General features: G+C 41.1%; 1 protein-coding gene across 1 annotated transcript in view; it reads left to right on the forward strand.

The window, feature by feature from the left end:
- Window positions 1–12,525, forward strand: part of brf1a (BRF1 RNA polymerase III transcription initiation factor subunit a) — a 133,485-nt gene that overhangs the window by 39,898 nt on the left and 81,062 nt on the right. Inside the window, exons 7-11 of the mRNA XM_040041591.1 lie at window positions 4,435–4,584; window positions 7,980–8,073; window positions 8,275–8,401; window positions 10,061–10,100; window positions 10,496–10,588. Of these exons, the coding sequence (XP_039897525.1) occupies window positions 4,435–4,584; window positions 7,980–8,073; window positions 8,275–8,401; window positions 10,061–10,100; window positions 10,496–10,588 (504 nt within the window). The remainder of the gene's footprint in view (window positions 1–4,434; window positions 4,585–7,979; window positions 8,074–8,274; window positions 8,402–10,060; window positions 10,101–10,495; window positions 10,589–12,525) is intronic.

The raw sequence follows: 12,525 nt of genomic DNA on the forward strand, positions 1-12,525 counted from the left end.
TGCAGACACACACTCCTGTTTAGGACGACCCCTACAGATGTGTCTTTGTGTTCCCGTGTGGTTAATAAGTGACTTAAAATTTGTTTGATGCTATTGGAGTCACTCTGTGGCAGTCCTGGGACTTTTGTCTTTGTGCGCTTTTTTTTTTTGTCAGTTTTGCATCCCATTTGTATAAGTCTTTGGTCATTTTTAAAACGGCTTTTATTAGACATTTTGTATATATTTATAGTTTTAAAATTTTTTTGTGTGTCCCATTTGCCAGTGTTGATTTCATTTTATATTTCTTTGGTTGTTTTCTCTCTGTGGTCATTTTTTGTCTGAAGATCATGCATTAAACCTGTAGGCTGACAAGTTGTTTGTTCCTCTCTGCACAGTTAACAAGAATTGCTCCTCATAGGACAGTGGTCAGATTTTAGATTAACTTGCTTGAGTGTTGTGCAGTACTGCAGATTTTGGTGTTTATCCTATACAGAGTAAATGCAGGGCCAGTATTGCTGATACTTTTAACTCATAAAGGCAGTTTATGTAGGGGAGAGCGGCGTGTCATGATTAATAAGATGAATCATCATCAATTGGCAAATTCTGAACACATTTTAATGAGCGCTGAATCCGTAGAGTGTCAGAATGTAGTACAGTAGTACATTTAGTTTAATTTTCATTTCTAAAAAATATTTATTTTACACAATTCGGTGGGCTACACACTGAACTCAGAGGATAGAAACAAGGTATCGATCCTACCTCGCTGGTAATGATCTGATACCAATACAGCCTTGCTATCAGTGCTATTGATACCCGCATCATTCACCTATTGTTCATTTCACAAACACTTCTTTTGTCCTCGTTGTTCAATTTCTTCCAACTTTTTAAGGATACACTTCAAACTATTCCACATATGCCAGATATGGCACGTTTTTGGCTAACAGCTCTTTGGGAAACACCTTGTTGGTGCAAAAATATTATTTTTATGCCTGTCAAACTGACAGTGATAACAGTGACTGTATTATCTGTATTTCTTTTTTTAGTAATTGCTTAATTAATTCTGTTTAGTTACATTAATAACATTGTAAGTACAGTGATAAATAAAACCATTACTTACCCTGCATCAGTGTTTATTCAGTTATCCTTTTCTGACAAAATCAAGCAGTAAGTAATTAAAAACTAATGCATGAAGGCAACAACGATGATGAAATGGATTTAAACGTTCGTCAACAAAAGGAAACGAGATGAAAATATTCTAGATGAGATCTAATTAGAACTAATGAAGTTGTGTAGGTAGGCGGGATGGGTTTGGAAGTGTTCCAATCAGAAGTAATAACCTTGTGCAGTAAGGTTAGTCACGCACATTTGATCTGGCCCCCGGGAAACGGTACAATTAGCTTCCATCCTCCCCGTTTCTCATGAAAATGAAGCAAAATGGCAGCGTTTCAGAGGAAAAGAACGGTGCACACGTTTCACATTTGATTTCAAGGAAAAAACTTTAACACTTTACATATTATTTAACTGACTCAACTTTAGTTTTAGTCTACTATAGTCAACTAAAACAAAAAAATTAGATGCCTAAATTATGCCTACAACAAAATCAAAATTAACAGTGCCTTGCAGTATATCAATATAAAGTGTCTAACAAACTAGTATAAATGTAACAGTATTAGCAAAACTTTCTGTTTGTTTGCTACATTGTAAATTCCTAAAAGCTGCTTTTACTTGATGTCTAATTCTGGTCATTTGTGAAGTAATTGATCAAACCAACAGCATGATATCATGTACGGCGATTTAGCTTCAGTGGAGTTGAAGACCAGAAAATGATTTATGAAATTTTATTAGGCTTTAGGTCGCACTGTAGTGCTGCCGTCTTGTACTGCCGTTCATCAATCACACAGAAGGATTTATTAGAGAGAGGAGGAACCTCTGAGACGGAGTCCTGTACCCAGAGTAACACAAACTAGAATAGAGAGCCATTGCAGTTTTGGGGGTTGAGGGAAGGGTGCAGCTTCCCCATGACTGAATGATAACACTTTAATGCTATTCATGAAGCCCTGCTCCCAAGTTCGCGGCCCTTCTCTGGGGGTGGTCGAAGTAATTTGGGGGAATAGAGGCGAGGCAGGTTGAGGTAAAGTGGCTACACGAAAAAGGTAAACTACAGCACTCCATCACAGAAAGACTCCTGGGCTGTTTGAGCATCACAGATTGATTATATTCAACGGTGAAAGAGGATTTGGGCTGTTTTTTTTCTTTTTCTTAAACAACCTATTTTAACAGCCTGGTTTTGAGTTTACAGACACAGAGTAAAAAGTTGGAGCAGTGATGGCCAGCTCTGCACACGTATCATTACACGGTGCAGAGGGGGGAAGGGATCAGCCTGGATCTTATTACCAGCTGGCTCTACCAGCTTTCCACTGGGCTGCTCTTTAAACAGAGCCTCTGACTTCAAAAGGTATTTGACTCCACTATCACAGTCGGGGCACAAAACTCGACTTTTAGTCTTCAGGCTACAGTGGGAACCGGATTCCTCCTCATTTGAGTTTTAAACTGGATTTCAGAGCATGGTAAAATCATTTTTCACAATAAAAAGCGACTAAAGGCAAACGGGCCACCTGCCAGGCAGTTTCATGGTAAAAGCAGGTGGTCGTGATGTTTTTAAAAAGTATTTCGCATAAAGTTTATGACATGCAAAACTGTACAAGTCTCTCAGAGACAGAAGAAGCGAGCAGAAAGTTTAAGGAGTGAGCTTGCGATTGGATGATTGCCCATCCAAATCCTTTCGCCAGCTGAGAAAATGTGGATGGAGTTGCTGAATGAGAAACAGGCTGCTTCGAGGTGCACTCAAGCTAAATGCTAATCCTCCAGTCCTCCAGTGGAGCTAATTAGCAGCCAGCAGTCAGAAACTGGTTTTAGTGGGAAGCTCACAGGTGGTAGTAAGTTGAGATCTGGATGTGTTTCAGGCTGGATTTTGGTCATTTTTTTCCCATTTCTTTTTTTTTTTTCTTTTGGTCTAAGAGAGGAAAAGTGTACTCGCTCTGGCATTTTGGTCTGTTTACTGTTCACACAAACCAGGGCTTGTAAACAAAAATCCATGGGCACGCGAGCAGCAGTTTATTGGACAGAGCTCTGGCTAAAGTGCCATCAGGAGAGGCCTCTGGCTCCATGGTTGGAGAGAAGCTGAATTAAACTTGAGCACAGTGGCCTTGAATTTGCCGCAGTTTATCTTCTCCAATCAATCAAACACGAAACAAATGTTAAATAGGATACTTACACTCATAAACTGTGTAGCGTGCTGCAGTTGCTTTAGATTACATCATCCTCAGAAAGGTGATGGGCAGTATCATCAAATCACCTTTGAAAAATAGCAGCTGAGGTATCAACAACAACAATGATGTCAGGTTAGGAGGCAAAGGTGAAGGGCATCATAGATGACGATGAAGCATGAAACAGGATGGTGGCATCTCCTCACAGAGCTGCGCATGATCATCAGGCATGAGCACATTTAGTTCACAACCTTCAAAATTAGCTCCTTGACGTCAAACAGTCAAACAACCCTGAAGTCTTTTGTGCGTTCCACCCAGTGTGAGAAAAAGTCTTCACTTTGATTGGCCTACAGCTTCAGATTAGGCTCATCTAAAATATTCACTTCAGTTCAATTTTAGTTTTATTAATATAGCTTCAAATCACAGCAAAAATCACCTCAAGGGGCTTTATAAAGGCCGTATCAAAAAGAATCTTTTTCAAACGGTTATATATTTGTCAAGTGGTGCACACAGAAGCTTGAAATGAATTTAAAATAAATGTCTGAATGTAAAGTTTTACTGTTAACTGTGTTATAAGGTAAGCTCCCTGCATAATACAGAGAAAATCCCACCAATCAGATGACACCTTATGAACAAGCACTTGGCGACAGTGAGAAGGAAAAACTCCCTTCTAACAGGAATAAGCCTCCAGGAGAACCAGGCGCAGGGAGGGGCGGGGCCATCTGCCATGACTGTCTGAGGGGGGAGGGAGACAGGACGAGAGACACACTGTGGAAGAGAGTCAGAGATTATAAATAATGAATGAATGTATGTGGTGTATAAACAAAATGAATCACAAAAAGGAAACGTTTTGTTCACTAACAGAATATCGTTTTTTGTTTCACTGTAAAAATCAGAAATTATAGTAGAAACAAGAACTTTGTCATTTTAATTGTTTATCTATGTTTTTACTTTGGCATATTATGAATGGAGATGAGGGCATAGAAAACCTGAATGGTTCCTTGATGCTACACCATGAACTGTGGATGTATAGCGTCCACAGTGTTGCATTATTATGTTGACTTTGAGAACTCGGCTGTACCAAAGAAAAGTACAGTGGGGGGAGTACAGTGGCATTGTTGTACATTTTTAAGGCTGTCCTTGTGATTAACTTGGGGAAAAAAAACCCAATCTTTCCTTTTGCCACCAGACCCGTGCCTTTATATTCCCCGTTTTGCCCAAATGCTGGAATTTGGCGATAAGACCCGCGAGGTCTCCATGACGGCGCTGCGTCTGGTGCAGAGGATGAAGAGGGACTGGATGCACACGGGGCGAAGGCCGTCGGGACTCTGTGGAGCAGGTAACTACAAGCTGAAGCAGCACTGGGTATCTTCTTCAATTCGCAGGAGGGGTGCTGGTAGCAGCCCCGAGGCTCTGAGCAGCGGGACTGAAAATCTGAGGAAAGAAAGTGATTAATGCTCTCTGCTGGAAAGTCAAGGTGCCCTTAATCAAGATGCTTTAACCTCAGTTTCTCAGAGAGCCGATCAGTGACCGGAACGCTTTGTTACATGTTTTAGTGCAGTACAAGAGGCTCATTCTCTCTGACAGGGAATAATAAAAGAAATTTTAATTTTGCCACATTTTCCTGGTGACTTGATCAGTGTGATAAGGAAGTGAATGTAAGCAGATGCATTCATGGGGCAGCTATAGATCAGTGTAAGAAGGGCTGCATGCACCTTCAGAGCTCTAACACAAGGATGTATCTGACTGCTATATTTTGACAGAAAGCAGTAGTTCCCAGGTTCACACTGTGCATGCTTACACTACTAATTATGACTAATTTTTACCATGAGATTTGTTCCGTGCACTTAAGCCCTCCTGGCCTTTGATGCTTGGAGGCTCACACACAAACAGTTTATTTCTCTCGCTGTCTGGGTTATCGTGTTATCACGACATGATTCCCAGGTTAGGCAGCCTGAGCTGAAAGATGCCTGTCAGCATGAGTTGTTTCATAGAAACTTGTCTTCCTGCCAGTTTTAGTGGTTCTCAGCATTTTTTCTAAATGCTGAGAACGTCTCTGTATAAGCTTTATGATGTCTTAGCATCCCACTCTTCCAACTACATGAAGATTTTTGGTTGCAAACGCGATACCTGTCTGTTAACTCCCCAAGGAGAGCTGTAAAACCTGTCCAGAGTGATGTGTTTGGAAAGTGTCAAATCTTCCCACAGCGCTTTTAACATATTAGAAGGTTTTTGGTAGTGTCTAACACGATAACTCAAAAGGTTTTGAATGAATTCTCATAAAGCTTTGTAGGGGTGTAGAGTGGGGTCATGTTACCAACCCATTAACATTTGGCTCACATCCACCAACATCTTCCAGGTCAACCTTTTTAAATTCGATCCCAAAATGTTTTATATCTATAAAGTATTGTTAAGAGAAGCAGAATGAGCTGCCTGTATAGTTATTAATATACTGTAGTATAATATTATCTAATAAGGTTATTCATGTCTAGTTATTTACAAATCAATAGCTATTACCCATGAAAAGTAAATCTGTCATGTTGCCTTTATCTGATTTTTACTGCACTACAAACTTCTTAAGGTATGTTTTTAAAAAACAAAGAAAAATAAATGAATATATACAAATTACAATACTCTTCCCTTAAAAGTAAATACTGCCCAGAGAGTTAGTGCAGGTTTGTGCTCTCTGACTGCTTCTTGTTTTATTTGCACTTGTTTCATTTCAGCTTAATGTGAGAGTCTTTGCTGTCGTTTGCGTTCGAGCTGGTTTCTCCTCTCTCTGCTCTTGATTTTACTGTCGGTGTACTCGTCACACGTGAGTAGTGGAGGAGATTTGACGCTGGTGACAAAGGATAACAGTTGTGTTAGTGCACTGGGATGAAAACTTCCAAAGAAGTGTGAGCTCCAACAGTACAGACGAAAAGTGGGAGATAAAGAGAGCTCTGTTGTTGGAGCTCTGTTGCCTGAAGCATGAAGAACGTGTTGTTGTAGCAGGAGGGAAATGCCTCCAACTTCTGAGTCTTTGCTGTTGGCTAACTCTGTGCTAGTCTACTTCTCCCCTTAGCAGCTGCTGCACTCCTGCTGACATGCAGCACAGTACACAGAGCAATGTAGCCGCTCTGGATACCCCATCTAGCTTTTGAGGCACTATTGGACTGATACCTGGTCCAAATATCAGAACGGTGCTGGACAGTTAATAAATGATACATGATTCAGTTACTTTTCTAAGTTCACAAAGTCATTTCAGTTAGTTTTAAGTTTTTAAAAGTCCAGTTTTTATCTTTCAGCTCCAAATGCTGATGGGGGTAGTGTAATCACCCCGCCGGGTGTGGACACGATAACTTGGTCGAGTCTTGGTGACCCTGACCTCAAGGTCAAGGTTAGAGGTCAGGTTTTCTGAAAACTCTAAGTTTTCAATGGAGCTTGAAAAGAAAAGCGACTGAACCTCTTTAAGTTCATGAAGATGTTTCACGCCTTATCTGAGAAGCTTCTGGAGTTGATTGCAATAACTCAAGTGCAAAGTCACCGATGATTTTCAGATTGACACCATAGGTGCAGTCTTATAAAATGAGAACATTAGATTATATTAACCAAAGACAAGCATTGTTTATTCACGGGTGCTGCACGCTAACCGTCAGCTGCACCTCTCGCAGTGTTTGCAGCCTTGCTGAGTGTTCCTACTGTGGATCTTTTGGTCACCTGCCAGTGAAACCTGTGGGAAAGCCGATCCTGCCAGCACCTGTCTAAGCTGGCTGCAGCGTGTGAGGTTTTGGTTTCCCACCAGGTACGTCATCGTCTTTACGGGACTTTGGTGGTGCAGTTTATATTAAACAGCTGAACTCAAAGGCCTTCCTTCCTTATTGTGTTGTGATTGCTACAAAGCCCAGTACATTGAGGCTTTGTGCATTACCTGCTAAGACGTCCTGAAATCGAATCGCCGCCTTCTGCTGCTCCCTGCATGTTTACTCCCATGGTTTCAGTTTTCATCTTTCTCTGTTACTCTGCTGGATTACCTTAATATTTAATTACTCATCATAAATCTTTGAGAAGGAAACACTCAAATGGAAGAAGGAAAAGTTTGTTCCTAAATATGATGCAAATATCACTGTTGACGGTTTTAAACATATGCCAAAAAAAAGTTTGTGCCAGGAGAGACGAGTTTATAAGTTGCTTCTTGTGATTTCAAGGAGAAAGAGCTTGTGAATGTGAAGCGACGAATGTATTCAGCAAGGAAAACTTGCAAATCTGAAGTCGTGTGGTTTTTAAGGTAATGGCGATGAAAAATGTTTGAGAAAGTCCTCAGCGGAGCTAAAAAGCCACCACTTCACTCCTCAAGGCTGTTAGAAGTGTGCATGTGGAAGTGGAAGCACGCATCTATCTTTTAACAGGCTCTTGAGCGAGGCAAGTCTAATGACAGTTACATAACTGTTCCCCTTCAAGGCTCACACTGCAATTCATTGCATAATATTAGCGTTGTTGTTTCTCCTTTTTTTTAATGTGGGGGTGGATTTGTTGGCTCTGAGGTGCCCCCGTCTTGTTGGCTCATCTTCACTGTTTAAGGTGCACATCTAAAAGTGCCTAAAACCATAAGCGCATAACATTTTTTTTTTTTTTTAGTGTTTAGTCACATCTCGGCCTTTTCTCTAATCATACACGGACACACGTTTTGTTATTGCTTCTGTGCAGATTCTGGTTAAATCTCATCCCTGTGTGTGTTTGCTTGTTTGTTTCCAGCCCTTCTTGTAGCTGCTCGTCTACATGACTTTCGGCGCACTGTCAAAGAAATAGTCAACATCGTCAAAGTGTGCGAATCCACGCTGAGAAAAAGGTGGGCGATCAAAGTTTGTGATTTGGTAGAAAATCCCGGCTGTGGAGGCTCGAAGTTTATGGGATTTGTCTGTTTTTGCCAAAATGAGCAGCAGAAGTTCCTTCTTTAAAAGTTCTGCTGGTCCAGATGATCAGCCCAGGTGTTTAGTTGGATCTTAATTACCTAACTTATCTTTTGCCTTGTAACGCCACTTTGCGTTAGACTGACAGAGTTTGAGGACACGCCGACCAGCCAGCTCACCATCGAGGAGTTCATGAAGGTGGATCTGGACCAAGAGTGTGACCCGCCCTGCTACACAGCCGGACTAAAGAAGAAGAAAGCCCAGCAGGTGTTTTTCCACACAAACCTCAGCCTTCAATTCACCCCAATTAATGTGCCATAGCATTAGAAACGCACATGCGCATCAATTCTGATCAACTCAATTACTCATGAAATGACCCATTCATCCCTCCACAGGGAATATTAAAATTTCATCCTTTATTATCTTGATGGTGACATACAGCCCTCAGGCTTTCCCCAATAATGGATGAAGGGTATTAACCTCTAAACTAACAGCATCAGTGTTGTCGGTGTCCTCACACTTTGTGGGCTCTGTAAAAGGCCATCGAGCTCTTTTTAGGCATTGTCCCACATACTTGTTGCTTTAACAGATAACAGGAGACATGCCTGATGATTTAGGGGTGAGTGCGTGTAGAATATATCTGGTGCCTAATTTTCAGGTCTTAAATTCCATATAGTTTCTGTACTTCAGTAGTTTTGGGGGTTTAAAAATGCTGGAAAAAATAAGTCCTTTTTCCCCACTCACCATTATTTGAGTAAAAAGTATTTCACAATAGAAGTTTTACTTTGCTTTATTCCTTCTAGTATTCTAAAGGGATTTTGCACAACAAAAAATGGACTGACCTGTAAGCAGAGCTAATGAAACTTGAGCTAACTGCATGTGACTCCCATTCATCATACATGGCGTGATGATTACTCATTGCAGAGGTTAACGTCTTCATTTTTCTGTCTAATGCCAGCCTTCAAGAGGAATCACCTCACTCTTGGGACATTTCCACAGCGAGACGTCTGGCCAGCCTGCCATTTAATTAAATACAATGTGATTGTAAGGCTGGAAAATGTTACTTTAAAAAAGGCCGATGAAATGAAGTTAACATGTGAAGGTGTCGTACCGGGCTCATGATTGAAGACGACCAGCTCGTTAATCAGAGATGAAAAAGGCTTTATTACTTGAAAGGCTGTTACTGCATTAACCCAGGTTCAGGTGACACTTCGTACTAGGATTTATCATAATCATGATTTGAAAAATGAAATCTGAGTATTCTCCATATCAATATTGTTGATGTTTGATGAATGCGGTGGCGATTTCTGTTAAAAATTAGATATCATTAAAAAGACTCGTTGCTTTCTGGAGACGTTTACAGCAGTTTGTTCATTCTTGGCCACAAAAACTGTAAACTGTAGCCTGACAGCAGCAAATTCTCAAGATCTTGGGTTTTTCTTTGTGGAAACTGACAGATGGGCTTCAGAGAGTGGGAGCGTACTTGTTTTTCACCCGGCTTTAACAAACAAAAGCTGTGAGATGTGGCCAAAAGTTAAAAAGTGGTAATTTTTTTTTACTGATCTGACTTTACTGGTGGAGCTTTTGCCCAGTAATGAGCTGACCTTTCTCATGCCATAATGTAAAAAAGAGGAAACATTGGAGTTAATGTAAAAGCTTTGTGAAAGTACTCACAGAGTGCTGTTCTTTAGTCGAGTCTCACACCAGCAACATCAAATCAAACTCACGCACGTTATACACCAGGGAGGAAAAAGCACTCTGAGAGCAAAGGGTGCTGCCGTCAACCACCCCAGAGCCCTCGTGTTATAACCTTCTTTTATTCTAAGAGGTTTTATTCAGCGATCGTTTCACCCTGTAGCCACTATTAGAGAGGAAGCTACTTTCATTGTCTCATCCAAACCCTCTCTTTTCTCTCCCTCGCTGTAGCTGGAGATTGAGATCAAGAAAAAAATGGATGACGTCGAAGGTATGAATGTCTCGTCGCTATCTGTTTGCCACCACAGACACAAAGTCCTGGCTTAAGTTTCTTTTATTTTGTTAAGTTTTCAGAAAAGTTTGTGTGTTAAAGATGGACATTTGGTTACATGTTGTTGTTTTCTTGGAAGTGTTTGTTGACCTCGACTAAAAGCAGATCAGTGTTGGATGTGGTTAAAGCAAAGAAAACATAAATAGAGGACATGATTTAGGCTCCGTACAACTTGTAATTAACCTTGCATTATGTTACACTGCTAACATATTGTGCTGTAATTATGGGACTATGAGAAATATAATTGAATGGGTTAGCCTAGAAAGCCCTAGAGGATCATGCAATCTAAGTCTTTATGGAAGAGTTCCTTTGACATTGTTTTACACCTTCAACAGGTGAAATTCAGGAATACCAGGAAGAAATAGATGCAGAGCTGGAGAGCAGCAGACCCAAACTGAGAGGAGTGTACGCTGCCTATGCTAAGGGAGGTGAGTGATTTCAGAAGTCCTTCTCATGTCCTCAGCTGTTTATGTGCTGGGGTAAACAAGACCTTGCTCTGCTCCACGCAGGGTTTTCTGGAGGTTTGGGAGGTTTTTAGTGGTGGACCTTTCAGTGACTGAACACTGCTGCTTGCTTATGTTGGCTAATGCATTTATTTTGCAGCAGCACTGTATGTATGGAGTTTTTTTTTTAAAAGCCTGAGAAGCCAGACAGTGTGACCAACTAAAGTCTGATTTGCTGTCCATATTCTTCCGAGGTTGTACTCTGGTATGTCAGGAGACAGGTTTGCTCTGGAGCTTTGGCTCTGTGGTAAAAAATGCAAATCCCAATTTTCACAGGGACAGTTTGAATTTGACCTCTAAGGAAATATCTTAATAGGAAATAATATCTTATACTGCTGGAAAGCCTTAAACGGTGCCACATTTGTAAGTAAAATCCATTGTTCAGCAAGGTTGAGTATGTGGGTTGTGACCATGAAACACTTGCCAGTTTATTCTGCTATTTGTTGGGTTTGTTTGTTGGATTGGATGATTGAAGTCCGAAGAAACGAGACATACGGGCGTTTAACAAGCTGGGACCTCAGTAGCATGTGGAGGAACCGTACACTGCCACAGCAGCCTGGTACCACCTGATCATACTGGTCAGCAGCTGTGAGTGTAGCATTGTTACAACAAAGGAATAACTGAGCACAAATGTCTTTTCTTTCTGTGCTACGTTTATTTATATTTATGTTCCCACTCATAACTTGTTACCATTCTGTAAGTTTATTTAGTTCTTTATTGGCGTCTCATTGTTGTATGATGGTGAGCAGACCACAGTGGATTTATTGCCAGGGGCCCTAGTTAAAGAGGGTTTGTGGTGCAGTATTAAGGTTAAACATGGTATTTGAGTGACGCAGGCCTGAAAAGCCAACTATGAAGGCACTACATTCTGTATTGAAGATAAAACCATTGACCTTGGATTATAATAAAATAATCAATTAAAAAATGGCACCATGACCGGTCTGGAGCTAAGGATAGAAAAGCGGTCTCTCGGCATTTTGTCTGTTAAACAGTGTTTGAGCGTTTAGCTGCTAGTGCGGCTACCGATTTGCAAGCGAACATCTCGTAGCGTGAATTCTGAACACCGAGCCGACGTGTCAGCGAGTGAATGCAGCAATAATAGAAGCTGCTGCTGATTTGGTTGAGTGGGACGCCCAAATCCAGATATCAGAGGGGAAACACCGCTGCGTTAATGCGGGATGACGCTTTTATTTGTCTTTCTGTCGCTCACTCGGGCAGGATGAGAACTCTGAGCTGCTGTTTGTGAAAGGCCCACCCAGGAAAAATAAGACACAGCAGACTGCACTCCCTGTTGCTCTCACCCTTTATCTCTTTCTACCTTTGGCTCTTTATCTCAGCCTCAGTCTGTCTTTCTTCCTCGCACACAAACAAGCCCCGGTATCCCTCTGTTTCTACGCAGTGGGGGGGTCGCAGGTCTGTCACTGATTTCAGGCATGTTGTTCTTCCAGCTGCCGTGACGCTTTCAAATCCGGCAGCAGTTCGTTTCTTCTCAGACCGAGTTGATTTCCCGATTTGAGGTCTCGAGCCTGTGAGGGGACATTTTAATTATGGCTGATTAAAGGACACATTTTAATTAGGTAGCAGGACAGCCACAACTATGATCCCAATTACTTTGTCAGAATATGAATATTTATCACCATTCCATTTTCTGCGACTCGGGAAGCCGAATAAATTCCCTGCACTTGTGGGATTTTAGATCAGTATCTTGACCCTTTAACTGCTGTGGCTGCTTTCAGTGTGCTGGAAAATGTGGGTTTGTTTTTTTTCACTAAATTATGTTTAATTTGAAAACTCTAACTATGGTGTACAATTATGCAGTCTTATTAATCTTCAGGGAATACTCAGGAGTTATGAACTACATA

This window comes from Simochromis diagramma, unplaced genomic scaffold, assembly GCF_900408965.1.
Source record: "Simochromis diagramma unplaced genomic scaffold, fSimDia1.1 OVJJ01000304.1, whole genome shotgun sequence".
Lineage (NCBI taxonomy): Eukaryota > Metazoa > Chordata > Actinopteri > Cichliformes > Cichlidae > Simochromis > Simochromis diagramma.